General features: G+C 56.9%; 8 protein-coding genes across 8 annotated transcripts; 5 read left to right on the plus strand and 3 right to left on the minus strand.

Annotated features, from left to right (window-relative positions):
• On the plus strand, positions 1-2,183 carry C8Q71DRAFT_739682 (uncharacterized protein). Its single transcript, XM_047922721.1, has 3 exons — positions 1-179; positions 566-839; positions 901-2,183. The coding sequence occupies exons 1-3, from the start codon at positions 122-124 to the stop codon at positions 1,787-1,789; spliced, it is 1,221 nt and encodes a 406-aa protein (XP_047783254.1). The 5' UTR covers positions 1-121; the 3' UTR covers positions 1,790-2,183.
• On the minus strand, positions 2,184-4,191 carry C8Q71DRAFT_739688 (uncharacterized protein). The gene is made up of 4 exons (XM_047922722.1): positions 4,072-4,191; positions 3,787-4,019; positions 3,433-3,736; positions 2,184-3,379 (listed from the first exon to the last, which is right to left on the minus strand). Exons 1-4 carry the CDS (start codon positions 4,093-4,095, stop codon positions 2,498-2,500), a joined length of 1,443 nt encoding a protein of 480 aa, XP_047783255.1. The 5' UTR covers positions 4,096-4,191; the 3' UTR covers positions 2,184-2,497.
• Positions 4,192-4,258: 67 nt separating this feature from the next.
• Positions 4,259-6,533, plus strand: C8Q71DRAFT_356636 (putative oxidoreductase C terminal-domain-containing protein). The gene is made up of 15 exons (XM_047918046.1): positions 4,259-4,620; positions 4,678-4,703; positions 4,758-4,774; positions 4,829-5,002; positions 5,058-5,272; positions 5,330-5,345; positions 5,397-5,459; positions 5,517-5,535; positions 5,588-5,618; positions 5,678-5,704; positions 5,760-5,972; positions 6,031-6,147; positions 6,208-6,227; positions 6,280-6,396; positions 6,448-6,533. The coding sequence occupies exons 1-15, from the start codon at positions 4,575-4,577 to the stop codon at positions 6,478-6,480; spliced, it is 1,134 nt and encodes a 377-aa protein (XP_047783256.1). The 5' UTR covers positions 4,259-4,574; the 3' UTR covers positions 6,481-6,533.
• Positions 6,534-6,586: 53 nt separating this feature from the next.
• On the minus strand, positions 6,587-7,610 carry C8Q71DRAFT_700811 (mannose-P-dolichol utilization defect 1 protein; the record flags this gene model as incomplete). Its single annotated transcript, XM_047920142.1, has 3 exons — positions 6,587-7,314; positions 7,361-7,493; positions 7,545-7,610. The coding sequence occupies 3 exons, from the start codon at positions 7,608-7,610 to the stop codon at positions 6,587-6,589; spliced, it is 927 nt and encodes a 308-aa protein (XP_047783257.1).
• Positions 7,611-7,644: 34 nt separating this feature from the next.
• Positions 7,645-9,604, plus strand: C8Q71DRAFT_739706 (eukaryotic translation initiation factor 3 subunit 6). The gene is made up of 5 exons (XM_047922723.1): positions 7,645-8,018; positions 8,066-8,220; positions 8,270-9,018; positions 9,083-9,191; positions 9,250-9,604. The coding sequence occupies exons 1-5, from the start codon at positions 7,811-7,813 to the stop codon at positions 9,412-9,414; spliced, it is 1,386 nt and encodes a 461-aa protein (XP_047783258.1). The 5' UTR covers positions 7,645-7,810; the 3' UTR covers positions 9,415-9,604.
• A 4,341-nt stretch (positions 9,605-13,945) lies between these two features.
• C8Q71DRAFT_854306 (uncharacterized protein) lies at positions 13,946-15,041 on the minus strand (the record flags this gene model as incomplete). The annotated part of the gene is made up of 3 exons (XM_047927025.1): positions 13,946-14,273; positions 14,321-14,741; positions 14,798-15,041. The coding sequence occupies 3 exons, from the start codon at positions 15,039-15,041 to the stop codon at positions 13,946-13,948; spliced, it is 993 nt and encodes a 330-aa protein (XP_047783259.1).
• A 3,697-nt stretch (positions 15,042-18,738) lies between these two features.
• On the plus strand, positions 18,739-21,454 carry C8Q71DRAFT_682429 (P-loop containing nucleoside triphosphate hydrolase protein; the record flags this gene model as incomplete). Its single annotated transcript, XM_047919766.1, has 7 exons — positions 18,739-19,123; positions 19,177-19,397; positions 19,448-19,708; positions 19,757-20,194; positions 20,639-20,980; positions 21,031-21,210; positions 21,260-21,454. Coding segments are annotated over 7 exons (2,022 nt in total), but the record flags the coding sequence as incomplete, so codon positions are not given.
• A 3,923-nt stretch (positions 21,455-25,377) lies between these two features.
• Positions 25,378-26,283, plus strand: C8Q71DRAFT_700003 (uncharacterized protein; the record flags this gene model as incomplete). The annotated part of the gene is made up of 2 exons (XM_047920098.1): positions 25,378-26,088; positions 26,149-26,283. Coding segments are annotated over 2 exons (846 nt in total), but the record flags the coding sequence as incomplete, so codon positions are not given.
• Positions 26,284-26,647: the final 364 nt, after the last annotated feature.

Here is a 26,647-nt window from a genome sequence, read left to right on the forward strand (position 1 = left end):
GTTCGGAACATGGGCGCCTGAAGACGGCCTCGGCGAAAAAAAGACATGTGACAAATACTCAAAAGTGGTGGGCATAAAGAGCGTCCCCCTGCGTCGCTCTCCTTTCGCGACCCTCGCAACAATGTCCGCATCGTCGCAGCAATCGAGCTCGCCCGCGCAGGTGGCGAGCGCGCCGTCGGGTGAGTGGGCGTTTCATTATGTTATGCGAGGATGTGATAGGCAGCCGGGGCGGTAGCCGAGCCGGAGTGGAGGCTCTTAAGGATGCGTGCCCAGATGACGCCTCTGCGTTCGCCAGGCCTCCTCGTCGAGTACCCCACCCCATGTGCCTGGCCTCCCCGCCTCTCCTCCTCCCTCCCACCGTCGCCGCCCATGTCCGACTCTGCGTCCGCCTCCGCGACCCCCCCGTCGTCCGCGCCCACCCAGACGTCCCGCGCGACGTCCACAAACTCCGTGGCGTCCACGTCCTCTGCGGCGGCCAGTAGTACAAGTACTGCATCGTCCTCCAGCTCCGCATCCTCCCCCACGTCTTTTACGAGTACTAATCTTATTGCCTCCTCTTCTCCAGGTTCATCCGGCTCGACTAATTCTTCGTCCTCCTCATCCTCATCCTCCTCATCCTCGTCCTCGTCCTCGTCCTCCTCATCCTCCAGCTCGTCGACAACCACCCCGTCCTCGAGCTCCTCGTCCACCACCCAGCCAGCTAGCGCCTCGTCGCCCAGCGCCTCCGCGTCCTCGTCCGGGTCCTCCAGCGGTGCATCGTCGTCATCAGCCAGCTCGACTTCCAGTGCCACGTCCACGTCGTTCTCAACACACACGCAGACGAGCACATCCGTCTTTGTGTAAGCACCCCTCCTCACTTCGCGCTTCGGCCTTATCTCTTACCTCGTGCCCCGCCCGCAGCACCACAAATGCTCAGGGCGCCGCCACCACCGTCACCTCCGTCCAGCTCGTGACCTCCACCGCCGCCGTCGGCTCGACCAACACCTCCACCGGCTCAAATCACACCGGCGCCATCGTCGGCGGTGTCGTCGGCGGCGTCGGCGGCCTCGCCGTCCTCCTCGCCCTGCTCTTCTTCCTCTGCAAGCGCAGGAAGCGCGACGACTTTGACGGCAACTTCGACCCCGACCGCGTCGTCGGCCTCTCCGGCCACGACGGCGCCACCCTCCCCAACCTCGACCTCGCCGGCGCCGACGAGGTCACGCCCTACACGTACAACCCCACCGGCAACGGCGCCGCAGCCGACGACAGCATGCGCCAGCACGGCAACGTCCCCGCCTTCCTCGCGGGCGGCCTCGCCGGCGCAGGAGCGGGCGCCGCCGCCGCCAAGCCGCGCCCCGGGTCCGCCTCGCCCCCCGTACCCTCCGCGCCGTCCCACTACTCCGCGTCCCAGTCGCACTACGCCCCGTCGTCCTCCGACCCGTCGCAGTACCCCGACTACAGCGCGTACAGCCAGTACAACCAGCAGCAGCCAGGCTACGGCCCACCCGGCGCAGGCCCCAGCTACGCCCCCGGCGGCTTCCGCCAGCCCTCCCCCGGCCCGAGCATGGCCTACTCTGCGCACTCCCCCACGTCCCCCACGCACTCGGGATCCGGCAGCGGCGCGCCCTTCCTCGCCGCCGGCAACATCCCGAGCTCCAAGGAGCGCGAGGCGACCGCAAGGGGCATGCAGCTCGCGAACCCGGGCGACGTCATGCAGCATGAGGACGCAGGGCGTGTCCCGCCCGAGGAGGACGAGCATGCACTGAACGAGGTGCCCCCGAGGTATGACCAGATCCATAGGGATAATTAAGCGTGTTCTGTGAGTCGCTCTCCGGCGTTGCGTGCGCAGAGGCCGCTGACAGGTGTGCAGGCAGACGATAGATGGACTGCGTGTTTCTCGTGTTCATTTTATCACAATAAGGGGACCGTCGCGGGCTGCTATCGCGTGCTCCTCCCCATACTTTCCCCCTCGCCGCTCCCGTAAAACCTAGAACCCGCAACGAGCCAGCCCGCGGCCCCCCACGCATCGACGAGACGACCTCTGTACGCTATATGTCACGACGTTCCGCACCTACGTACCCCTACCTACTTACTCGTAACGTAATTGACGGACCACGCTCGCTTGTTTCGCCGTCCTCCGGCCCTGCTGCTCGTGCACGTTGCTAGTAAATGATGCATATGCGTATCCTATAGTTGCGGCCTTTGCGTCCGAGTGTTAAGTGCGGCGACTAAGTCGCGCGCGGCCAACAAGTTCGACAGCGACAACGTCAGTATCACGGTCGAGCGTCCATGCATCATCCGACAACCAAAGTAGAGTACATCGATGGAACCGCACCACAACGACCAGCAGAAATCAGCAGCAGAAAATGAACGATGATGTCCCGGCGAGACCGTGAAATGAGCAATGTATGTAATGCATAGTGCAAGGAGAGCAATGATCGTAATCCGTCGTAAAGTATGGTACCTAGTCCGATGAGTAGCAGTTCGTATAGTAAGTCCAATGAGACCTCCGTCATCATCATAGTGCCTCGCCCATCGGCTCGCCCTCCGTAGACAATGGCTGGCGCGACGCAGACTCGCTCGACAGGTGCTTGCTCGCGCCCAGTGGCGGGCTCTGCTGCGAGTAGATCGACGGCGTCTCGGAGCCCATATTCGTGACGAACAGCGGCGTCCGCCACGTCGGTGTCTGCGGACTGGCCGGCGGCAGCAACGTCGTCTGCGACGGGCTCCGTCCGTGTGTCGCCCTCGGCGGGATGTCCGGCGCAGAGTCCAACGACGTCGTGCTCTCGTGCCCGCCCCGGAGCCGCGAGTCGGCGCGGAAGGACGAGGGCGGATACGAGCCGTCCCCCTCGCGCGGGCCCATGACGTCGTCCACAATACGCGTGAGGTCGTCCGTCGAGACCAGCGGGTCGACGAACGGCTTGCGCGGCGGCGGCCAGACTTCCTCCTGGAAAAGCGAGCCGGCCTCCGACGTCCGCATTCCCATGAGGTGCGGCGACGGCACCGGCGAGCCCGGGACATGGACGCGCGAGTAGGACGCCTGGGGGTTCATGGGCGAACCGCTGATGCTCCCAGAGGCGTTGTGGCCCGCGACAGAGGGCGATGCCGAATGCGACACCATCGAGCCGGGGTAATCCCTGTAAGCAGTCATCGGCGGGCCCATGTCAACGTCGTCCAGATCCTCGCCCGCGAGTAACATGCTCCGTGGCTTCGGTTTTTCGCGCTTGAAAAAGTCGAGCTTCTTGTGGCGGTGGCGTCGATAGAACACGACCATGGCGAGAGCGAGGATGAGCAGGGCGCATACGCCGACGACCGATCCCGCAATGATGCCTTTGTTGGCAACAGGCGAGAGCCCACTCGAGTCAGACTGACCCATCGTCGTGACAATCGGCGCAAAAGACTGCGGCTAATGTGAGAGAGTGAGAGAAGACACAATATGGGCAACGTGCGTACGGTAGTCACTTGTCCATTGATCGTCTTAACGATGGTGCTTGTGCCTATCGTAAGTTCGCGGCCCGACGCAGAGGTGGAACTTGACGGAGGAGGCGTAGCACTCGAAGAAGAGCTACTGGACGTAGAGCTTGCGCTGCTTGAAGAAGAGGAGGCATTGGACGAGGATGTAGACGAGGCGGACGCAGAACTGCTGGAAGACGAGGGTGGCTGCGAGCTCGACGACGATGGAGTGGAGGATGATGCTGGTGGGGTAGAGGATGGCGATGTGGTTGAAGAGGAAGATGGCGGCGGGGTAGAACTGGGACTACTAGCGAGATTTAACAGTGTTGTCTCGACAAAGAATCAATCACGTACGTGGTAGTCGACGCGGAGGATGGGGTACTTTGAACAGCACTGGAGCTGTCCGTTGATGATGTGGGTCCCTGGGATGCGCTCGCCCGGGAACTACCATCCGTCGACGAGCCCGATGAGCTATCGGAGGGCGCCGCCGAAGTGTCGGATGTCGCTGCACTCGCTGCCGACGCTGCTGTTCCCGAGTCTGTCGCACTGGCCGTAGAGTTGTCCTGCCGGAACACCAGTGCATTGTCCTGGTCCGCGATTAGCAAGTAAAGTGGTATGTATTTATGGACGTTATCGCACCTGCCACCGTCTCACGGGTCGCATCGCGGAGAAATGTGAGTTGGGTCAGTGTGTGTTGGCCAGATACAATCAGAGCGCAGAATTCTATGGGCGTATACAAATAGGGAAGTGAAGTCTAGGAGAAGGGACGGAGGAGGGCATGAGCAAAGTCGCGATGCCACTACGCCAGATCACGTGCACTGCCACTGTCGCACCGCGGTCATCCAGCCCACTGCCACCACAGCCTCCGCTTGGCCGTCTCCCGCCGCCCACTGTCAGTTGCTCTGAACGTGTCTGTCATTCCAGTCTGCGAATATATCTCGCGTGGACTGCCTGCGCAACCATATCCAGGCTGAGTGTTCCAACATATCTCACGCGTTACATGGCGTCCGCGTTACTGAGGACCATCTCCGGCATCGATGAGCTCGTCTTCAGCACATGCGAGGCTTTCTTCCGCCACCGTCGATACATCGATACATCGACTCGACCCACGTGTCGCAAGACTAACCCCCTTGTAGCCAACCATGACCTTCAACGTCCTCCTTGTCGGCGCGGGAGAAATCAATTTTGGTACGCACAGGACAGGCAACAACACATCTCTGCGGACTGATTCCCGCCTATTCACAGGATCAGTCGAAGGGCCGTGGAATCATGTCAGTGCGCAGCCGCTGAATCTGACGGTTTGCTCTAATCACCAACTGTATCAGTCGCGTCGTCTCGAGAGGTGCGTCGTATTTTTATCTCTAGCACATATTGGTACAAGGATCGGCGTGTCCAGCAAACTAGGAAAGTCACTCCGCGTCGTCGGTCTCGTTGACCCCGACCAGAGCCGCGCCGCTGCTGCTCTGGAAGGCAAGCTAGCGTCTGAAGTCGCCCCAGCGTATGTCTCATGCAGGGCATTCTCAACCGTCTCCGAAGCCGCCGCGGCCCTCTCGGATGACCTGCTTCCTCAGTACGTTCCTCAGTTACTATGTCCTCGAGTAGACCTTCAACGCGGGATGCGTAAGGTTGGCTGTTGTTGGGGCTCCGCCCTTTGCGCGCGGGAGCGACCTCTCAGGTAAGGATCTCGAGCTGCAGCTCACCAGTGCGTTCCCGGGCTGCGCGCTCTTCGTCGAGAAGCCTGTCAGTAGCGGGCCTGTGGATGGCTGTTGGCGGGTAGCTGCTGAGCTAGACAAGCGGCGAACGCTCGTCGGCGTCGGGTATATGCTGCGGTATTCCAAAGGTAGGTACTACTGCAGCTGTTGCCGGCCATGCGGGTGATCCTGGACTCGTGCCACAGCGGTACAAATGATGAAGTAAGTACTCAGCGGCCGTGAAAGTGAAGACTCCCTGCACATACGTTACAGGCAGATCATCAAGGAAAACAACCTAGTAGTGATGGGGACGAATGCGAGATACGTGATGGCTTAGTGCGTTCACTCATAGTGCAGGCGTCATCGTTGCGCTGATGCATCTCATTGCTGCAGCGAATGGGCCCGGAAACTTGTGAGTAGTCGCGAATCCTGTTGACCACGCCCATACCACCTCATCGTCGCAGTCATGGTGGAACAAAGATTCGTCGGGCGGCCGTAAGCAGAGGTAGCCTATTGCATCTGCGACATCGGTAACGACCTTGTCCCTCACACAGCCATCGTCGAGCAAGCCACGCACTTCTGTCTGTCAGCCCGTCCTTGCCTGCAGTCACAGCCACTCATATTCGCCCCCGCCAGGCGATCTCTCGCGTTACTTCGGCGGCGATGTCGTCTTACCCTCCGTCTCCGCTCACATCGTGTCGCACGACGAAGCCCCCGGCGCACTCTCAGCCAAGCGCTTTGACGAGACTGCTATCCCGCCCGAGAAACGGCTCCCGAGGCTGACGAGCGCGACGTGGAAGTACGCAGGCGGCGCCGTGGGCGCACTCACCCATGTCATCGCGTTGCACGGTAGGTCACCCAAACGCACGTTCGTCGTCGATGCTGAGCGGGCGATGGGTTTGCACAGGTGCAACGTACGATACGGAATTTGAAGTGTACGCGGATGGATATAGACTCAAGCTGATTGACCCGTACGGATCGACACCTGTGCTGTCCGTTCGCAGGCCGGGTGTGGCGGGCGAAGGTCTGCTAGTCCAAGCATTATTTTCATGCGTACGATGTTGACGAAAGTCGGCGCCGCTAGAAATGCACACATTTCCAGATGTACGTTTATGCAAGCATCTCTCACACTGAATAGACGTCTAACGCACCTCAGGACGACCCTTTCTACTCGGAGCTATCGACGATAATCGATGCCATACGCGAGCCGAACAGCGGCGCGCGCTCGAGCATCCTCAGCTCATACGAAGATGCAGTGAAGACGTACGAGTTGGTATGTGTTGACTCCGCAATCACCTGAGCAAGTGTTGACGCCATCCTACAGACATGGCAGATCAGGCGTGCGGGTGAGAAATAGGAGAAACGCGTCAACGGTGGGCAGGCAGCGTACTTCAAGTGGACCGAAAGAAACGATTGTATAAATTACCCGAAAGCAGACTCGGAGCAATGACTAGGCGGAAAGATCAATCAACTTTTCTGGCCCACTTCCTTCCACCAGAGGCCCTCGGCGACTGAGGAGGAACGACGACTTCAACTTTCGCGCTCGATATAGCCGGGGTTGGTGCGGACGACCACTGCCTCTGCTTCTCCTCGGCGGGCGTATTGAGCGTAGTCAGCCCAATCGATACCTTGCCGTAGTCGTCTTTCTCTTCCTGACCCCAGTATATCCACATCTGCGCGCCGAGGATGCAGTTCAACGCGAGGGCCAGGGCAAAGCCTGCGCTGACGAGAGGGTCCCCGACTTCGGTCGCGGTGGTGAACAAGCGCGCGAGGCAGCCGCCTATCTGGGCGATGACCGCGAAGGCAGAGAGCTGGCCGGTGCTCTTGGAGCGGTAGTTCTGCCGTATTTGCGGAAACTTGGAAAAGAGGGACAGAGGGAGCGTTGCGAGCTGGAGGGGAGTGAGCGCAGACTTTGGGAGGAAGACGAAGGCTGCGGCGCATAGGACCATGGCGAGTGCGGCTGAAGCCACGCGCGGTGCAGATGACGGGGCCCGCGTGAGTTGTCTCGTTGCAGGGTAATGTATGATAAGGAGGGTGATGACGGCGTTCTGGAGGGTGAGGAAGAGGTTCTCGCCGTAAGTGGAGAAGGGGAACTCGTTGCGGTAGGAGTAGGCGAGGGTGATGGCGTAGGCCAGTGTCTCGAGGACGTATGCGATGAGGGATATGCCGCGCGCAGACCGTGCGGATACGACTAGTGCACATCAGCAGTCGCAGCGGGTACGGAAGAGAGAACGTACTGAGAAGCAGCTGAGGCACTTTCATGATGGAGCCGCCGAGGACAATGCCCACTCCCAGGCCCTTGGAGAGGGAGTATTTGAGGCAGGCTACATCGCCCAGGTCTAGGTTTTCGACGAGAGACGAATAGCAATGCTGCGATTGCCGGTGAGTTGCGGGCTGCAGTTGGGCGAGCACAATACGCACCTGGCCGACAATGGCGACCCCTAGGTCCTTGACGAACCACGGCAGGTTGCGGGTGATGGCAGTCATGCTGGGAGCAGAGACGGCGTGGGCGACGGCGTGGGCGGTGTGGAGGCCGTTGTGGGCGTTGTGGAGGGCGTTGTGCGCGCGCGGAGGACGTGTCGGCGGGGCGCACGTGCTCACGCGCTCGCCCAATCGGGCAGGTCGAATTTTGAGTGTGGCCGTCCTCAAAAGCAGCCTGCTCGTCGCCGCATCCCCTCGCATCCAAAATGGCGGAATACGACCTCACGAGAACCATCATCCCCCACTGCGACAGGCATCTCGTGTTTCCCCTCCTCACACACATCGTCGAAAACGAGCTCTTCCCCGCAGAGCAGGTCCAGAAGGCCCAGTATGAGCTCGCGAAGGAGACCAACATGGTCGACTATGCAGTCAGTCTGTTCGAGCAGCTTTACCCAGACGAGGCCGTGCCAGACGGTGAGTTCCGATCATCGCCATTCGTTCGCGCCGCCGACACCCAGCAGAATTCGCGGGCAAGCGCGAGAACGCTCTCTCGACCAACGAACGCCTCCAGCAAGACGCACAGGCTGTCCTCGATGTCATCACGAACCCTGAGGTAGCGCAGTCGCTGCGCCAGGACAAGAACCAGAACTTGCAATACCTCAAGGAGCATTACAATGTACGCACGCTCATCCTATCTTTCGTATCATCTCTCCATCTCTTCAAAGGTCACCCTCGAGCAAATCAACGCCCTCTACAACTTCGGGCAATTCCAATATAGCTATGGAAACTACAGTGGCGCGGCCGACTACCTCTACCACTTCCGCGTCCTCTCCACCGACCCCGACCTCACCATGTCTGCTCACTGGGGCAAACTAGCGTCCGATATCCTCACAGGAAAATGGGACGTCGCGCTCGAGGAGCTCAACACTCTACGCGAGGCGATCGACTCGCGGTCGCCTTCTGTACCTCAGTTCGCCTCCGCGCCGTCGTCTAGCATCACCGATCCCGCGCTCACCCAGCTTCATTCGCGAACGTGGCTCCTCCACTGGTCCCTCTTCGTCTACTTCAACCACCCGGAGGGACGCACCCTCCTCCTCGAGACCTTCCTCTCCCCTACCTACCTTAACACGATCCAAACCTCCTGCCCGTGGATCCTCCGCTATCTTGCCGCCGCCGCCGTCCTCTCGCGCAAGTCGAGTACCGGAGCCCTCTCCTCGCGTGTGCGGCACTCGATTCGGGAAATCGTCAAAGTCATCCAGATGGAGGAGTACCAATACCAGGATCCGACCACGAACTTCCTCAAGGAGCTCTACGTCGAGTTCGACTTCGAGGCTGCGCAGAAGGAGCTGGGGCGCGCGGAGCACGTCGTTGGCAACGACTTCTTCCTCACCGAGTTCAGGGATGACTTCATGGACAACGCACGGTACCTCATCAGCGAGGCATACTGCCGTATCCACCAGAGGATAGACATCGCGTGAGTGCCTTTTACTCGCCTCGCCTCTAGTGCTCGTTCATCTGATGCCGGTCGGCGCATGCAGCGATCTGTCTGAGAGGCTCAATCTCTCGAAGGAGGACGGTGAGAAATGGATCGTCAACCTTATCCGCGAGACACGTATGGGTGCCGATGCTAAAATTGATCTCGAGAAGGTACGTCGACGTCGTGGTTCAGTGCAGCTGCCTAAGCCGGGTCTGACGTCTTATCCAGAATGTCATTGAGATTCACCGTCCGGCACTTCCTGTTTATCAATCCATCATTGAGAAAACTCGCGGCCTTGCATTCCGCACGCAAGCCCTCGGTGCTGCGATGACACGGGCACAACAGGCACCACCAGCAACAGAAGTGCTTCCGGCTGAAGTTGAAGCTCGGTGAAGAGGGAGTTGTTGTGTGTAGACGCTTCATATGTGCATGTGTATTGTTACTGTTTCTGTTGTATGCCAGTTTTTCTGTTGGTATGCCAGTCAACATAGCACCATTCCATTGTGCAACAGAGTGTTGTTTGTTAGATTGTTGTCTTTGAGCTGAAGTACTTCATACAGAATGAATAGAGTGGTTAGCTGGACACAGTGGTAACAGGATGAGGTGCTTTCAGTGCATTACTTGACAAATTGCCTGTGACCTTGGGCTGACTGATACAAGGTGATGTGTATGCTGCAATTGACCTGGCCACTGGACACTGTGTTGCAGTGAAGCTGGGAGTGACAGAGCTTCCTCAAGCAGCTGGATAATGAGGAGGTGTATGAGGAGTTGGAGAGTCAAACCAATTCAACAATACATTGGTTTGGACAAGAGGGAAACCACAACATCTTTACTATGAATATACTGGGGCTGTCCATGGAAGCCCTCTTCAACATGTGTGGGAGAAGATTCACTTATAAGATGACACTGCTCATGGTGTGCCAGGTTGTATGTTCTATTAACAAGTTCATGCACATGCATTGTTCACAATGGCCCAGCTTGACAGGCTTTGAACTTTCCATGTGAGATTTTTTCTGGCTGCACACTCTTGAGACTGATGCCAGGCTGCCTAGTGAACCTCAATATTGGTGGTAGTGTTGATCAAGGAGTGAAAAGAGAGTGGCAAGTGTGAAGGCGACACTCAACAGACTACAAGACTGTGACGGATAGGCATCACTATGCCTGTCCAGTACTATAGATTATGAACCATCTAGTGTAGATAAGATTAGATCGTGCATGTACTTAGCCATCTGCCTTCCTTTTTGGGAAGGAACTGATCTTAACCCTCTACTGCCACCTCGTACGCGTGCGAATCACCGCACCGTTGAGTGTGGAGTCTTGTCTCTAGTCGAGAGTGCTCCTCGCACTCTGACAAACAGTGCGAGCTCCTCGCCGCGCTGAGGAGCACGGCTCCTCGCTGTCTCCTAAACCGGGCGGCTCCTCGCCAGCTCGTTGCCCTGGGCTCCTCGCTGTGGGCTTTCCTTGCAGGCTCCTCGCCAGCATACGACTACAGCCGGCTCCTCGCCTTGCTGATGACAACAGCCGGCTCCTTGCCACGCTGACGACCCTCGACTAGGCTCCTCGCCCGTCTAGGAACGACCCTCGACAGGCTCCTCGCCCCATCTAGGACTCACCCAACAGCACTGGCAGCAGTGCACCAAGGTCGCCCCTGGCCTATAGAGCCGTGAAGCCTGTTCACACCCCTGAACAAGGCCTCCCAGATAGGCCAAGGTCTTACAAAGACCAGTTAAGGACAGCAGCCACTGGCAATGGAGGGCTTAACAAGGTCTCTGAAACCTGTGAGGGAAGACACAAGTGGTGTAAGACAAGAGCAGAGACTAGTGTTGCTGCGGCTCGGGAGCCGAAACAAGCTGGCCAAACATGTGACCTTTAAGGAGTCTGAGTTGAGCCGGCTCAATTCCAGACCAGCTCATTGGACACAGCCCTTAGCCTGCATTGCTAGACGCCAAGCTGGGCTTACCAGCTGACTCAGTTCAGCTCACATGGCTTAGTTCAGCTCAATTGGCACACCACCCATGTGACCATGCTCCCTGGGTCATTACGCCCTTGCTGTCCCACTACATGTCCCAGGAAAGCATCCAATGGTACGGGAGTAACATAGTCAATTGATGGGTACACAGAATACAACAGATTGTCCATCTTTAGTTCTACACCAGAGTCAAGTTCCAACCACATCATGTGGCATTGAACCATATGGGGCCCTATCAGTGAATATATTCAACTGTCTGACTCGTCTGACCCATGGGAGACACTTACGGAACACAGACTGCTATGAATGCTGACTCCACAGCCTGTAGTCTCCTTCTGGGAGCTCAAGGCAGAGCGTGCACAGTGAACCACAGCTTGTGATCCAGAAGACATCGTTGACAGGCGATGACGGTGAGCAAAACCCTAAGATGCCACTCATGCCAGTGCAAAGAAGAATATTGTCAGGTAGGTGCTGAAGGCGATGGCGGCTCAGGACCGGTATGCTACCATCAGAGAGGAGAGTTACACGTCTCATGAGGATTCCATGAAAGATATGACGTTGATTGCAAGTACAAGATGATATCATTGATATGAGACGGGGACATGATATATGGTGAGGGGCAATGTTACTGCCAGTGTGGGAGGGCCTACTCCACAGGCGAGACATCTGTGTGAGACGTGAAGGACAGCCTGTCTTGCTTGATCAGGTATTTGGAGACCTGCGTGGCTTCCATCAGCTTGGGCCCCATGCGGTTTTGACGAGGAGTGTCAGTCTCAGCACTTGAAGAGAACACCCTCTCGCTGGGCACAGATGTTGACTGGATGGGCAAATAATCCATGGCGATGCGGAACAGGACCGGGAAGGTAGTCTGGATGGTCTTGTTCTAGGATCTCTTCAGCTTGCAGTGCCAGCGACACATATTTAAGGTCACTTACCCTCCAGTATGCCAGGGCATCGCCGTGCTCAGGTTCAGCTCCATGAGCAGCCCATATGGAATATTCCTTGTTAACCGTGGTTGGTAATCCACTAGACTTCAATGCCGGCTGCATGTTCTTCTTTGCAGTCCTCTGCAAGGCCTCAGTAATCTTGTGCATGCCCTTGAGGCCTTGCGGGATGGGACATTTGCCGGTAGCGGGGGCTTGGGATGACGGACCAGGGGAGAAGTACAGCCCAAACTTTGCAGCATAGACCTTCATCTGAATGTACATTGTCAGCAATGTAAATGCCTTGTAAGAAGGGGATTGTACGGTGTACCTTCTTCTTGATCAATTTCTGGGCCTTCTGGAGGTAGAAGTTATCCCAGTATTCCTTGATGTGATCAAGTCTGTACTTGGGGTGGACAACTTCGTTATGGTGAGACATTGTGCTCAAATATGGTCAAGTTCACTCACACATGCACAGCACGTAGGTGTCGGTCTCATCCATAATAGTGTAGTACTTTGTTGCCACAGCTAGAGCTGCCTCTATAGCTCCATGGAAACGAGACATGTCGTCCATGGTCAGGACGGCCTGCCACTCTGACTGAAATATCTCAAACATAGGGATGACATCCGCTAGTAGCGGCAAGTCATCCCTAACCAGAGCCAGGGACACCTTCATTGGGACCTGAAACTGTGATTGCAATGTACACATTTCATAAGCAAATATTGTATTCAAGTACATGCATGATTAGCTACCTCGAGGAGCGACGCGATGGCTGCGAGATCATTCTCCTGAGATTTGGTCAGCTCTGGGAACATTGCCGCGAATTCATGGCTCTGCACACGGAACTGACGGTATGCCTGTCACACGATATCAGACAAGGGGTTCTGGAGAGTGAAGGCTAAGGCTTACCGGCTTCATCTCCAGAAAACACACAATCATGTCGTACATACTGTTTCACCGGGTATGGACATTGAGGATGAGCTGGACTTCATGGAGACGGGGGAGGAACACCCCTGAGGTGTTACCCATGCAGATGGTTTGGTCCCTAGTTATATGCTCCCTGTAAAGAGGGGGCAGTTTACAGCAGCAGCAGCAGCTGCGGAGACCTGCAGCACCCAAAAGGGTAGGCACAGACAGCTGCGGAGACGTGCAGCTCCTAAAAGGGTAAGCGCAGACACACTGCAGCAGCTGCAGTCCCCAAAAGGCATCTGAGGCCATGCAGCTGTGCACACTTTGCAGCCTGAGTGACATTGCACAACCTCTTCAGTCAGCAGTTCTGCTAACATGAAGCAAAGTCACAGAATCTGCACAAGTGAATCCTCTCGATCCACAGATTCACTGCCATGAGCACCCAATGCAATGATTGCACGCATATTGCATAGGCTGAGATGAGCCATTGTTCCCACTGCAGTGTTAATCCTCTCGTCACAAGGATTCATGATCTGGCAAACAATCTCAGGAAACATGGCTAACTCAATTATGACAGTGGCTTGATCCCAGTGAATCCTCTCAATGAACACATTAATAGGGGCCAGTTAGGAATTAATTACAAAAGAGGGTACCAGAATTTCGGGCTGAAAGTTGGTATGTAGGACATCTATATCATGTAGATGATGGGTGCAAAGTTTCAGGGAGATTGGCGGACCGGTTTTCGAGCGGAGGGCAATTCCTTTTGTTAATAGGCGCATTTTTGCTATGTGCAGAGCCACAATAACAGCACTTGGCAGGAAGCTTGTTTATAGCAAAAGGCATCATTTGTATGTGTGAACATTGGTGCCAAGCCGCTATGCCTCCTATTGGCTCGAATGAGGTAGCATCGGTACTCACCACAATGAGACACCAGCCCCATGCCAGATTGGCATAATCCCTGTGAGGAACTGTCACCACAGGTCTTGATTGGGCAGAGGTATTGACAGTCCTGCCTGCCCATGTGGATGGTCCATTGCCTGGCGGGACATTGTGTACCAAATCAGGGTACTGGGAAAGCAACGTCTGGAGGGTGCCTTGCATGTTGTTGTGCAGAGAGGGGGCTCAAGTCTCCATGCAAGAACTGCCAAATCGCTGGAAGCACTGCCAAGCTTTGGAGCAAATGAAGTTGGCGATGACTGGGATGTTGGAGGAAAGCTGACTGAGGTTGCGCGGTTCAGTCTGGCCCCCACTGAATGAGATCCCAAAGTCCACTGCAACAACATCACCTCGTTGATGCTCACTGTGCTTCTTCTCCAGTTTGAAATCTCTCTCCAAAGCCTTGAGGTCATTGATTAGGTCATCTGTGACCTTATGCCAGGTTGCATCTGCAGGATGCCCAGCAAGAAGGGCAATCACCCTCCCTTCATGGTCGAGAATGGGCACAGCAGTCCTAGCAAGCCTCAGTATAAAATGTCACAACACAGGAAAAGCACTCACATTCCATCCCACTCCATGTAATCAAATCCTTGCTCAATCAAACTTTCCAGGGTTGGCTCCTCGTGCTGTCCTATACCCGCCTTGGTCTCATTGCGCCGTGCTGAGTAGCCAGTGCTTGTGACCGGCAAGCAGTCCAGTTCAACTGTTGACTGGATAGCCTCCGCAGAGATTACATGGCACTGCCGTGACCACTTTGTACTTGCTGCGGTGGACGACCCATTCCCGCGCATCTCCTGCCACCACACCTTGGTGTGTGCCCAACTCCGCCTCACATCGCATTTGACGTGGCTCTCCTGAACTGCCTCCCATACAACTGCTGCCTGCTGCAGCTTCTTGGCCTTCTTGGCCTTCTTTTTAGCATGCGCACAAAGTTTGTCACGTGTCTGTTTGGGCTTGACGCTGGCAGCTGCCTTGTCATGTTCTGTATAACAACTGTATAAGCTAAAGTGCAAGAACATGACCATGTAGATTACATACCTTGTTCTTCTGCAGTGTTGCTGACCTCATGATCCCCTGCACTGACCCCCTCTGCCATGTCCTCCTCTGCCATGTCCTGATCCATCTCCTCCCCAGCCAACCCCTCCTCTGCATCCTGCCGGAAGCTCCTGGGGTCCCAGAAATGGTCAAAAGCTGTTTCTAGGGCCTCCTCTAGGCTGAATTGTGCTTCTGTTGCAGTGAAAACAAGCCTGCTGTAGCCTTCAACGCCGTTGTGGAAGCCCATCCTGGAACCTTAGTGATTAGTAATTTGATTTTGCCATACTTGGAGCTGCTCACTGATGCCCAGGTATGCCTGGTGAGGGTGAGGAAGAGAAGCACAGCCAGAGCTGGACTAAAGGTGCCAGGTCAGAGAGCAACTTGAAGAAAGAAAAAACTTGCTGTGGCACACCCTCAGTGTGGCATTGTCTGGTCCTTACCTAGAATGGCAATAAAGGCACTATTCCGAGAACTGAATCATCCAACATGAGGGTAAATGTGATTTATTGTGGTTGAGAGCCAAGCCCTATGTACACTAAAGCTAACTATGTACATGGTTTGGTGTTCATGTCAACCCTATGACAATTGAGAAATATGCACGGCTTTGGACTCAATCTCAACTCACCTAGGCACGGAGGAGATAGCACATCCCCGCCACAACACATCTGCTTACACACAAGCTCTATCTGCCGCCAGCGCAGATGCCGCAAGTCAACTTCGACCGCGCCCTCGGGCTCCAGCAGCTTGTCAATCTTAACACAGTCTGAATGACTCCAGCGAGAGGTCGGACCGGCTGGTAAGTCAATACGAAGCTTGCTCAACTCGCAGGCGATGACCAATCCGCTCTTCCTTTACATATACGACACAGGACGCTTCACCACCACGTATGGGGACTTGGCACTGAAGGAGACAGAGGGGAAGGATGTGACGGCGGTGACGAAGACACCGCGCACTGGAGGTCGGCGGGCAGGGACAAGGACGGGCGGGTGACGTGCAGGCGGGGTTATGGTGACGGTCGGACACTCCATTGCAGTTCATTCATCATTCTACTACTATACATTGCCCCTGAAGATTTGGCTGACGGACATGCGCCGCGAACAGATGAAGACGACCTGGCAGGGAGAGCGTAATACGGTAGTTAGTACGTCTCCATAGGGCTAGGCCCTCAGCGACGCTAAATCGAACCAACAACAACCACCACAGCCCGCGCGATGCCCCGCTTGCAGCGCGCAGCGACACATCCTTAGGTTAAGGGACTAGGTAGGGTCGGGTAGGGTCGCAGTAGGCGCCCACCCTAGCCCGTAAGCGCTGGCCCTAGCCCGTAAGCGCTGGCCCTAGCCCGTGAGCGCTGGCCCTGGCCCCTAAGCGCTGGCCCTAGGTGCGCCAACGGTGCACAGGGAGAACACTGCGCCGCCGGCGCGCTCCAATGCACACGACTTGGCCGCGCCGGGGTGCGTCATTGGCGCACTCCAGCGCATGGCCTCGGCGCTCGCCCATGTGCGCCAACGGGGCATGCCGCGGTGGGCGGCCGGTGTGCAGCCGACGAGCACGCGCGCGTGCGCCAATGACGCACATTTGCCCACAGAAAACCTTAGGTGATCGACGATCTGCGGGCTCACAAAAGGGTGGAAGCCTTCCAGTGGGCGAGCTGGGTCAATCAGCGGTACGCGCGGCGATCTGTCGCGCGTTCGATGATTGACCCAGCCGAACACGGTAGGCGGACACCCTTTGGGACAAAGCAGATGAGTGGATCATGAATGTGCTCATTGTGGCTTACGCCGTAGTGTTTGCTGTACATGAAGGTTACATGAAGGTTGAACAGACTGGGCCCCAAGTAGGGGGCTTGTGTAAGAACATGCTAGTAGAAATTGCCTTGGAACACACACGAGCCGATGCCACACGGCGGGCTGCCGTGGGAGAGGCAGTTAGGCGCATCAATGGCACGAGTAAGCGCGAGTGCGCCAATGACGCACCTGGGCGCGCGGGCACCCCGCTCGAGCGCGTTGCCGTTCTCGTGCATATGTGCACCAATGGCGCATTTTTGAACGAGTGAGTGGAACGGTCGACTGCAAGTGGGATCTGCGCACAAGTGCACCATCGGCGCACTCTTTGCGCGTCCGAGTTGGGATGAAGTAAACCAATGGGCAGCTCGTGCACGAATGCACCAAAGGCGCACTTTTTACGCGAGCGAATTGGGATTCACTAAATCAACGGGCGGCCTGTGTGCGAGTGCCCCAATGGCGCACTTTTCTTGAAAGAGGGTGAACATAGCCGTCCCAATGGAGGACGTGAGTTTTAAGTCATTCATAAACGCGGGTAATCCTAGCCTGATTGTTTGCATCTGGCAGTACAAAGGATAGTAATTCGTCATAACGATTAAGCAATCATTTCATTGACACTTAACATTGTTGCGCAGTGTCATCCTTGATTACGTTCTGTGCACCCTTGATGATCTGAGATGGATTAGATCATCACAGGAGATCGAGATTGGAAGGTTAGACCGTGAAGACGGAGCTGTGCAATGTGTCACGAAGAATGATGTGTGTACGTGATATGGACATGAGGCGATCAGTCCGCGAAAGCGGCGAGTCCATATACAGTATAGACCGGAGTCTAGAAGAGCACAGCAGCTTCTCCCGTTGATGCGACGAGCGCGGCAGTGCCGTTTATGGAGCCGATGGCTACGTTTCCATGCCATGCGTCAGAAAATTTTGGAAGAAAATTTCGCATGGCCAGGATACCGCGGGATATAAGGTCAGTATAGCCTTTAGCGTCTCCTCATTCCTTTTCCCCTCTCTTCTCAACTGCTGTGCATCATGACAGTCTGGACCATTAACGCCGCCGTCATCGACTTCTTCGTCGAAACCCCCGAAGCCTGGGAATGGACGGGCGGCGTCTTCAAGAATGAGGCGACTCGTGGGTGCCCGTGGGAGGAAGGCTCCATCGCGATCGAGTGGCAAGAGAAGCCCGACGTCGTGAACCAAGTCCGGTCCTTTTTGAAACGATACGAAGAGAAAAGCGGAGGCGACCGGCAAAAGTTCTTGCGAGGGAAGATCGCCGAGGACAGCCTCAACGCCGGCCGCACGGCCTTGAAGGAGTGGATCGCGTTCATGATGAAGACGCACTGGCGCATGCGGCAGGTGGCGCTCGAGGCGCTGGGCAACTACAAGCAGTTGCCGACCGACATCATGGCGGCCAAGAAATGGGACCAGGTATGTGCATACAAATTGGATTGGTAAGTGCTAATGGTGGCCTATAGATGAAGGGTATGAAGGAGAGCGGAGTGGCAGCGGTGTTCCCGATGGTGGCGCGTGCACTGTTTGGTGAGGATGGTGCGACGGGAGTCCCACCGTTTTACACCATGGCGGATGGTGTGGGGACGTTCGTCCCGCGGCTGATGGCGCACGTTTGGCACTCGGAGTGTCAAAGAATCAACTCGGACATGACGAAGATCAAGACCGCCTCGAGCGAGGCAGAGGCGGCGTGGTCAAGTATGACCTGCTTCATTTTGGGTATCATGTGTTAACACATTTGGACAGCATTGGTGAAACGTAAGCAGGGGATTGATGAAAATTCCGCGGAAGGTCAGGTGCAGGAATCGGACAAGAGTGTCGTAAAGTTTTACGCAGACAAGCTGGCGGCCTTGTTTAGGCTCGTCAAGAAGTACGATAACCAGCCGAAGTTGAAGGAACGGCTGGAGAAGCTCAAGAAGGATGCCGTGGAGATCAAGAAGTCGCTGGTTGATCCAGCAGTCGAGATGAAAGGTAAGAGTGCATTCTCTGTTTGACCTGTATTGACCGTTTGTTGCAGGTCTGTCGAAGCCGATGCGCGAGGCGATCAAGCTGCTCGCGTCCGAAGACGAGGTGTACGCCGTGCTCGGCAATCTCAACAAGGCAATCGGCGAGATCGACGAAGAGGAGGACTTCGAGGTCGTCATCCCCGAGGACAAGATCGATCTCGATGACTGGTCTTCGGGCGTTGAGGAGTATGCGGAGTGCGACCTCGACACGATGTGGGCCGCCCTGGGCCGTGAGAAGGAGCACACGCTCCCGTTTTTCAACACGATGGAGGATCCCAGCGGGTCAACCGACGCGTGGAGCCCGGAGGGTCAGACGGCGCTGAAGTCTGGGAGCGCGGTGAGCTTAACCCCGCGGTGGCACCAGTTGGTGGGCATTGTCAAGATGCTCGTCAACATGTTTGAGGGCAAGCCCGTCCTCTTGATGGACGAGGTTGGGGTCGGCAAGACGATGCAGGTGATTGGATTCATCTGCATGCATGCGTGGCTGCATCAGGTCTACAAGCAGACGAAGAGGTATCCCGGCATGTTCGGTAAGTAATAGGTAACATATCATTGGAATCCAAGCAACGCTAATCCTTCTTAGCTAAATATAGCAAGGAGATCGAGGATCTCCCGACTCTCATCAGTGTCCCGGTCACGCTGCACAAGCAGATGACCAACGAGATCCACCGGTATGTGCAGTGGAAGGAGTTCGATCTCCTGCCGTACACGGGGACGACAGCATCACGTGCCAAGTGGTGGGATTTGGTGTGGAAGAAGGTGAAGCACCAGCCAATTCGGCGAATTGTGCTGGCGACGATCAAGGTGAGTACTTTAAATAGGACCATGCATGGTGCTCAGAATGCGCATGACAGGCGATTACATCCGACGCGACGGATATGTTCACCCAGGCTGACGACAAGTCGGCCGACGGTACGCCGCGATACCCCGAGCCTGGCGAGTGGGCAGAAGCGAGCGCGCAGACGGTGTACGGTCAGCAGTGGGGTGCGCTGATCGTCGACGAAATCCACGAGGTCCGGACGTTGAACAAGTCGTACATGGCCATTCGCATGGCGCGGAAGCAGTCGGGGATGACCATCGGGATGTCCGCGACTCCGGGCATAACAAATGCCATGGTAAGTGACCGAGTAATGTGCCTGCTATGATCGCTAACCAAGTTGCAGGACTTCGCGGCAATTGGTTGGGTCCTCGGGATCAAGGCGTTCAGCGAGGGGGCCGCTGAGCTGCTTCAATGGAAGCGCAATCTGGCCGCGGCGAAGCGTCGAGACGCAGCCTCGATGAAGCGCGACGAGGAGGCCTCGAGCAAGCTGAAAAGCGTGCTAACGGGCAGCATGGACGCAGAGGCGGACACGATGATCAAGGGCGAGTACGTCCCTATGCTGGAGAAGACCATGGAGGTTTGCCGTCGGCTGTTTATCGGCCACATCGCCCGCCGCACTTTGCGGTCTCTGGACTTCGCGGGGCAGGCAATCAGCGGATTGCCCGACTACCACGAGATCATCTTGCCGTTGAAGATGTCGGACGCGGAGATGGACCTCTTCGAGAGGCTGGCAGAGGAGTTTGCTGAACGGTCTGAGAAGGGGAAGGGACGGGCGGGCAAGGTGAGTTCATTCTGTGTAGTGAAATTGCGTCATCGGCGCACTTGGGCGCAGGTGCGCCATTGGCGCACCCGTCACAGGAGCGCTCGCGACGCGGGTGCGACAGCGCGGCGGGCGAGTGCGCCAATGACGCACTGCTCGCAGGCACGCTCGTAACGCAGATGCGGTAGCGCGGCGGGCGAGTGCGCCAATGACGCACTCCTCAAAGGGACGCCCGCAGCGCAGATGCAGCAGCGCGACGGGCGAGTGCGCCAATGACGCACCTGCGCGAGAGCATTCAGCTCGGTCCGGTAATATGCAGTCCACGGAGCGCGGTGCGCGTGTGCGTCATTGGGGCATTATGGGACTTCTGTACGAGGCCGCGGCTAGGTTGTCAGGAGCCCACGCGCGAGTGCGCCAATGGTGCATTTTCGATCGTTGATGATCCGATGGCTGATCTTTTAACAGGACTTCTATCTGGGTTTCCGTCGCTCTCTGTCGCACCCGGCAAACTACCCGCCGTCGGGGTGGAAGATTCCGCAGACAAAGGAGGAGTTCGATGTGCAGCCGTCGACCAAGTTGAGGCTCGCCATCACCATCATCCTATATCATCTGAAGAAGGATCAACCGGTGCCCCTGCGTCGCAAATACGGAATCTGCTTCAACACCGACGAGATGGGTAAGTACCCTAAGTGCAACAAGCTTTGGCCGGACGAGGGCTACCAGTACAGATCACGAGGTGATCCCGACCACCCCGACAAGATCGTCATGTACTCCGCGTTCCCGGCGAACAACGCCGTCTTGCTGCGAGTGAGTATTGTCAACTTGACTTCCGTTTCAATGGAGCTAATAATGACTAGGTCCTCGCGTTCTATGACATCAAGTACCTGGTTCTGAACGGCGACGTCCCGGCAAACAAGCGTCCGCTGATCATCGATCAGTTCAAGAACGGCGGTCGAGATGATCCCCGCGTACTTGTGATGTCGAGTGTTGGCATCACCGGCCTCAACCTCCCCGAGGCGTCCATCCTGATTTTCCTTGTAAGTTTCTTTATTGGTATGCGGAACAAACTAAACATTATGTCTCAAGGATACCACGTGGTCGGCACTTGAGGATGCGCAGATGACTGGGCGGCTCTGGCGGCTCGGGCAGTTGAAAGACGTCTGGGTATACCGACTTCTTTGCCTGAAGACCCCCGACGTCTACCTCAACATCATGAGTTATGACAAGTGGATCATGCACTCCGCGTTTGTGAAGGCTGACCCGCGGACTCGTAAGTACTTTTTAGGACATCTGGGGCACCAATCTCATCACATATAGGCACACTGCTGGGCGAGGTCGGTGAAGGCGACGACAATGCCAACGCCGATGACGCGGAGATCGACATCGGCGACGAGGACTCCGACGAGGGCACTTCGAAGAAGACGAAGAAGCGGGCCGCGCCGAAGGCTCCGGCGACGAGGAAGCCGAAGGCAGCCGCGACAAAGATCCCGGTGGAGCCGAAGGCGACCAAGAAGTCGACGAGCAAGGCTTCATCTTCGAAGTCCGGCAAGTCGACGGCGTCTGCGGGGCTGTCCACTGAAGGCAGTAATCCTGCCGAGCCCATCGTCGTGGAGTCCACCGAGGAGACTCCCAAGCCGAAGAAGACTGCGGGCAAGCCGCGCAAGAGGCAGCCGCTGAAGCCCGTTTCGCCCGAGACGATCGAGACCTCCGGCGACGAGGACGTGCCTCCGGAGCCGCGTGCGCAGAAGAGCAAGTCTCGCTCGATGACCCCAGGCCCAACCGGAAGGCGAGCCGGCGGAACCGCAAGGCGAGCCGGGCGAACCGCAAGGCGAGCCGGCCCAACCAGAAGGCGAGCCGGCCCAACCGGAAGGCGAGCCGGGCCAACCGGAAGGCGAAGACGACGAGGACGTGCCACGCATGTCGCGCGAGGACAAGGGCAAGGGTCGCGAGGTCCAGCCGGACGAGATGGAGGTGGAAGTCGAGAAGGAATCTCCTCGCGAAATCCCGGCCGACGCAATCGAGGTCGACGAGGAGGAACCTACTCGGGACCATGCCGTCCCCAAGGGCGTGAAGGAGCGCATGCGGCCTCGAGGTGCCCCGTTGGGCCGCCCCAGCAGCGCGCTCAACGACCAAGAGAACACTCCGCGGGCGCCCGAACGCCGAAGCGCCCCGCCACCTTTTCATTGGCAGCATCACGACGGCGACGACAGCAACGACAGCGACGAGGATAGCGACGCGCGCCTGGGGGCTGCTTACCAGGCATCCCAGCGGGCTGGCCACGCGGCGGAACATAGCGGCTTGCAGGCGCCATTCACGCAGCGGCCGCGCCACAACAGTGAGGACGACGACTCGCGCGACGACAACGCCGTGGAGGCGGCTCTCCACTTCCCTCTTCGCGAAGAGCGTGCGCCGCATGCCGACCTTCTCCCGACGACCCCCCCCCGTGCCTTCCACTTCGACAACTCGCAGTTGAGGACCCCGCGCGCTGGCTCGAAGCGGTCGCCGGTGCGTGCCCCGCCGTTGGCCAACCTCGAGGAGGTCAACCACACGCTTGGTGATATTGTGCTACGCGATCAGGCCGGCGGTGAGCAGGACGTGCCGGACGTGCGGATGCTGGACGTGCCCCGGGATGGCTTTGCGATGGGGGACATCGAGATGGACGACCCCCCGCGCCAGAGATCATCCTCTCTCGGCGATTTGACGCCGTCAGAGAACGAGGGCGACGAACACGGTAAGTGTTGAGTGTCAATTTCTTCCTGCTTGATGCCATGGTCCTCCATAGAGTCCCCGAAAGGTCCGCCGAGCAAGAGGGCCCGGACCGAGCGCAAGCGTGCCCCGTCCAAGGCGTCGACATCGTCGAAGAACTCGGCGGAGTCATCGAAGAGGACCCGGAGGAAGCCAGCGTCGAAGAGCAGTACCTCCGGAAATGTCAACGTCCTCGACTACCTCAACGCGGAGGAGCGCGTGCCCGAGGGATCGGCAGCGGAGAAGTTGCGTCGCAACCCGAGTCGGCGCTCCCGCAAGTAAGTATATCCATGTCGTTTGTATCTTGCATTCCGTAGCGGACTTCGCGCGTCCTCGGTCACGCCTACTGTACAATGTATCACGCATCTCGTCGCCCTGTATATATCGCCCTGTATCTAATCGCAATGATATCGTACGCGTATTCTCGTAGAACGGTGGGCCGGCTTGCCGGAAAAGTGTGCGGAGGAGACAAAGTGCGCCATTGGCGCACTCCTACGCGCTGCGGCGCTCAGCAATACCTGAGGCCTCTTGTAGAGCGCGCCGTGGGTGCGCCGTGGATGCGCCATTGACGCATTTCCAGCGCGTCACGTATGGCCTTTGGCGGCCCTTGGCTGCCGAGCGCGCAGGAGGGTTGTGCGGGCATGCGTCATTGGCGCACTTGCGCGCGTGCACTAGCAGTGCCCCCACGTGGGTCCCATTATCCGCTGCCCCTCGTGCGAGGTGCGTCATTGGCGCACTTCACAGCGTTGCGTTACTGGCTTGGCTAGCAGTGCGGGCGATGCATGATAGGCGAGCTGGTTGGGGGTGTGTACGCCGCAATGCGCCAAAGGCGCACTTTGGGCAATCATTCCACTATAACTGCAGACGGATTGCCCTATAGTGAAGTGCCCTAAGCAGAGACCATGTAACTATAGATAACTATAACTATAACTATAGATAAGCTACTTTGTATGGTAATGATACAGTGACATGCAAATATTCTCGAGTGACATGCACATATTCTCGAGTGACATGCAAATATTCTCGAGAGACTATAGAGGGCGCGGACGACATGCGAGACGTAAACAATGCACGATGAAACGGGTCGTGACGGCGGGTAGCGTTCATGGAGAACTTCCCGCTAGATTGTATGTTTGCTTGGATCATCATACCGGCAGTGAACAAAGGAATGGACTAGGGACGTGGGATTAATAACTCGCATGGTAATGAATCTATTATCACGGTGATTTGGGAGCACTGTGCCAAATTGAATTGTAAAACATTATATTACATAATTATCTCGGATCAACATGAAGTTTGCACGTGGACTCGGCTGATGCTTTAGGAGTAACGTGTTGATGAGACAAAACCACGAGTGTAATGATTATCATATAAGAGCATGCAGTCGACGGTTAGCGCGGCCTTGTGCGGTGGGCATGGATCACACGAGGCCTGGTTAGGAATTAACTTGTTCAGCCGCTGATGGCCATGGTCCTCGTACAACAACGTGGCCCACGCTTATCCACCGCAAGCTGGAAGCGAGCGGCATGCAGGGCACGCAGTATGTACCGCGGTGGACACGCATCGCCATGCTGAAGCTACTCGAGACATAGCCGAGGTAGGATCTACTTGAAATATCCGTCGTTGGGGATGCGCTGTCCTTGCCCACTCATCCGCCCACATCGACCGTCCTTTGATCCCGTATAACCATGTCTCATCCCGATGCAGTCCTTACTCGAAGGGAATTCAACCTTCGTCATTTCAACAACCAAACTGATTATATTCTGGAGGACAAGAAGCGGGGGGTCAACAACGAATTCGACTTCGTGCGGGCCGTGCTGGCAGGTTGTTTTGACTTGGATGACGGTGTCGGAGAGCAGCGCATCTGGATCGACGCCCTGCAGGGACTAACGGAGGGATTCCGGTGCGATCACGGCGACGAGCCGGGTGACGATGAGTTCGTTCTCTCGCGGGATTACGATTCGGTGTTCGGTCACAGCGACAATCTACCGTACGCGGCCCCAATCTCGGTGTTTCCCGTCCCATCGTATCGAGATGTACTGCAGAAGCACATCCATATCAAGTACACGGTGCCGACCTCGGTGAGTGCTATTTTATTTGTGTTGGTGCTACAAACTAATGAAAGTGACGGTCCTCAGAGAGATACGACGGAGTCCGTAGACCTGGGGAGCATTCCGAACATCCCATTCGCCAAAGTCGGGGAACGTGGCCTCTGCAGTGTCATGCTACCCCAGCTTTACCGATGGAATAACGGGACGAGCCGCGTGGCTAACGAGTTTCTCGAAATGTTCTACGAGAAAGTCTTGCTGCGCAGTTTGAAGGAGATGACTTTGGAGCATGTGTCGCATTGGCCGGCGACCTACGTGTCGGCCCAGCGCCTCGCCCGCGACCACAAGGGACAGTTCCACTTCGGGGCCATCCCGCTTCCCCCCGCTCGATTGCCGGATCTAGTCGCGCAGATGAGGCTCGCAGTCGACTTGCTCGCAGAGCAGGGCACCGACTACTTTCAGGACTTCTTCTTCTACCACCAGTTGCGCGGAGTGAAGGGCGCTTACGTCCACGATCCGGAGGACGATGCTGCCGTCGCCGCCGAGATGATCTCCGTCTGCGAGGCACTCGATTGGACGAAGATGCCCCCCGCGTTGCAGGGGGATTGGTACATTGACGTTGGATTGGAGATTCGCCGGCCCTCCCATGTCCTGCAGTGGAACACGCATACGCACAAGAAGCTGGTGAAGGCACTGCTGCCGAGCCGCACTATGACGCAGGTCAGCCAACTGTTGGCCGGCCCACGATATATCCTGGACAACAACGCGCAGCTGATGGACTTTGGGGGATTCCGCTTACACCCTGAAGGCGCCGGAGCATCGGAGGAGGTGGTGTACATCAATGTCTACACGACGGACAAGACAATGCATTATCAGCTTCACCATGGAGTCTTCGACCAAATTAAGCCACGCGATCTGTTCCCTGAGACAATCGAGGCGACCAAGAAACATATCAACGAGTGGACGAAGACTTTCCGGGAGTCCATGGAGCATCAGCAGGAGGCCGCAGCACGATGCGAGGTTCGCGTCACTTTTCGGAAGTACGCCACGGTGTTGCGAACCTGGCCGGACAGGAATGTTTCTCGGTTCACGTCGGCAGTCCCTGCGAAGGCTTGGTGGTATGTTCCCATTGATGCTTGTGAAAAAGCCTGAGGTGACTCACCGTGACACAGGAAATTTAAGTACAACCGTGCCATGGCCTGCTACTTTGTGATGGCAAACTTGAAGGACTCAGGACCGGTACAGCGTGGATGGGCCGAGAGCCTGGCTCTCGGTGCGACAATCGCCTATATCTTGAATGCGCTCCTCTACACCCCGCAGGTGGAAGCGAAATGGAGCTCCCTGCTGACGAGTGTTCCGATGCAAGTGGCGGATCCGGATGACGACGAATACGACTCCGACGCCTCCTCCGGCGACCAGCCGATGATACCAGTGGGTGGTGGGCAGGGGCTGTTCTTCTGCGGCAACATTCTCCTCGACCAGGGTAGTTGGCGACTCTCGAAATGGCACATCATGCCGTTCAATGACATCTTGACGCTATACGGCGAGGTCGACAGCCTGTCCCTTCGCGCCCAATTCGGAACGACCACTATTCACATCGCTCAGAAACGCTCCAACCCCCGTCGTCGCACAAACAAGCAGACCAGGACTACGAACGTGACCGTTGTGCGGGCGGAGCCTG

Source organism: Rhodofomes roseus (assembly GCF_022264815.1).
Source record: "Rhodofomes roseus strain CIRM-BRFM 1785 chromosome Unknown C8Q71scaffold_3, whole genome shotgun sequence".
Lineage (NCBI taxonomy): Eukaryota > Fungi > Basidiomycota > Agaricomycetes > Polyporales > Fomitopsidaceae > Rhodofomes > Rhodofomes roseus.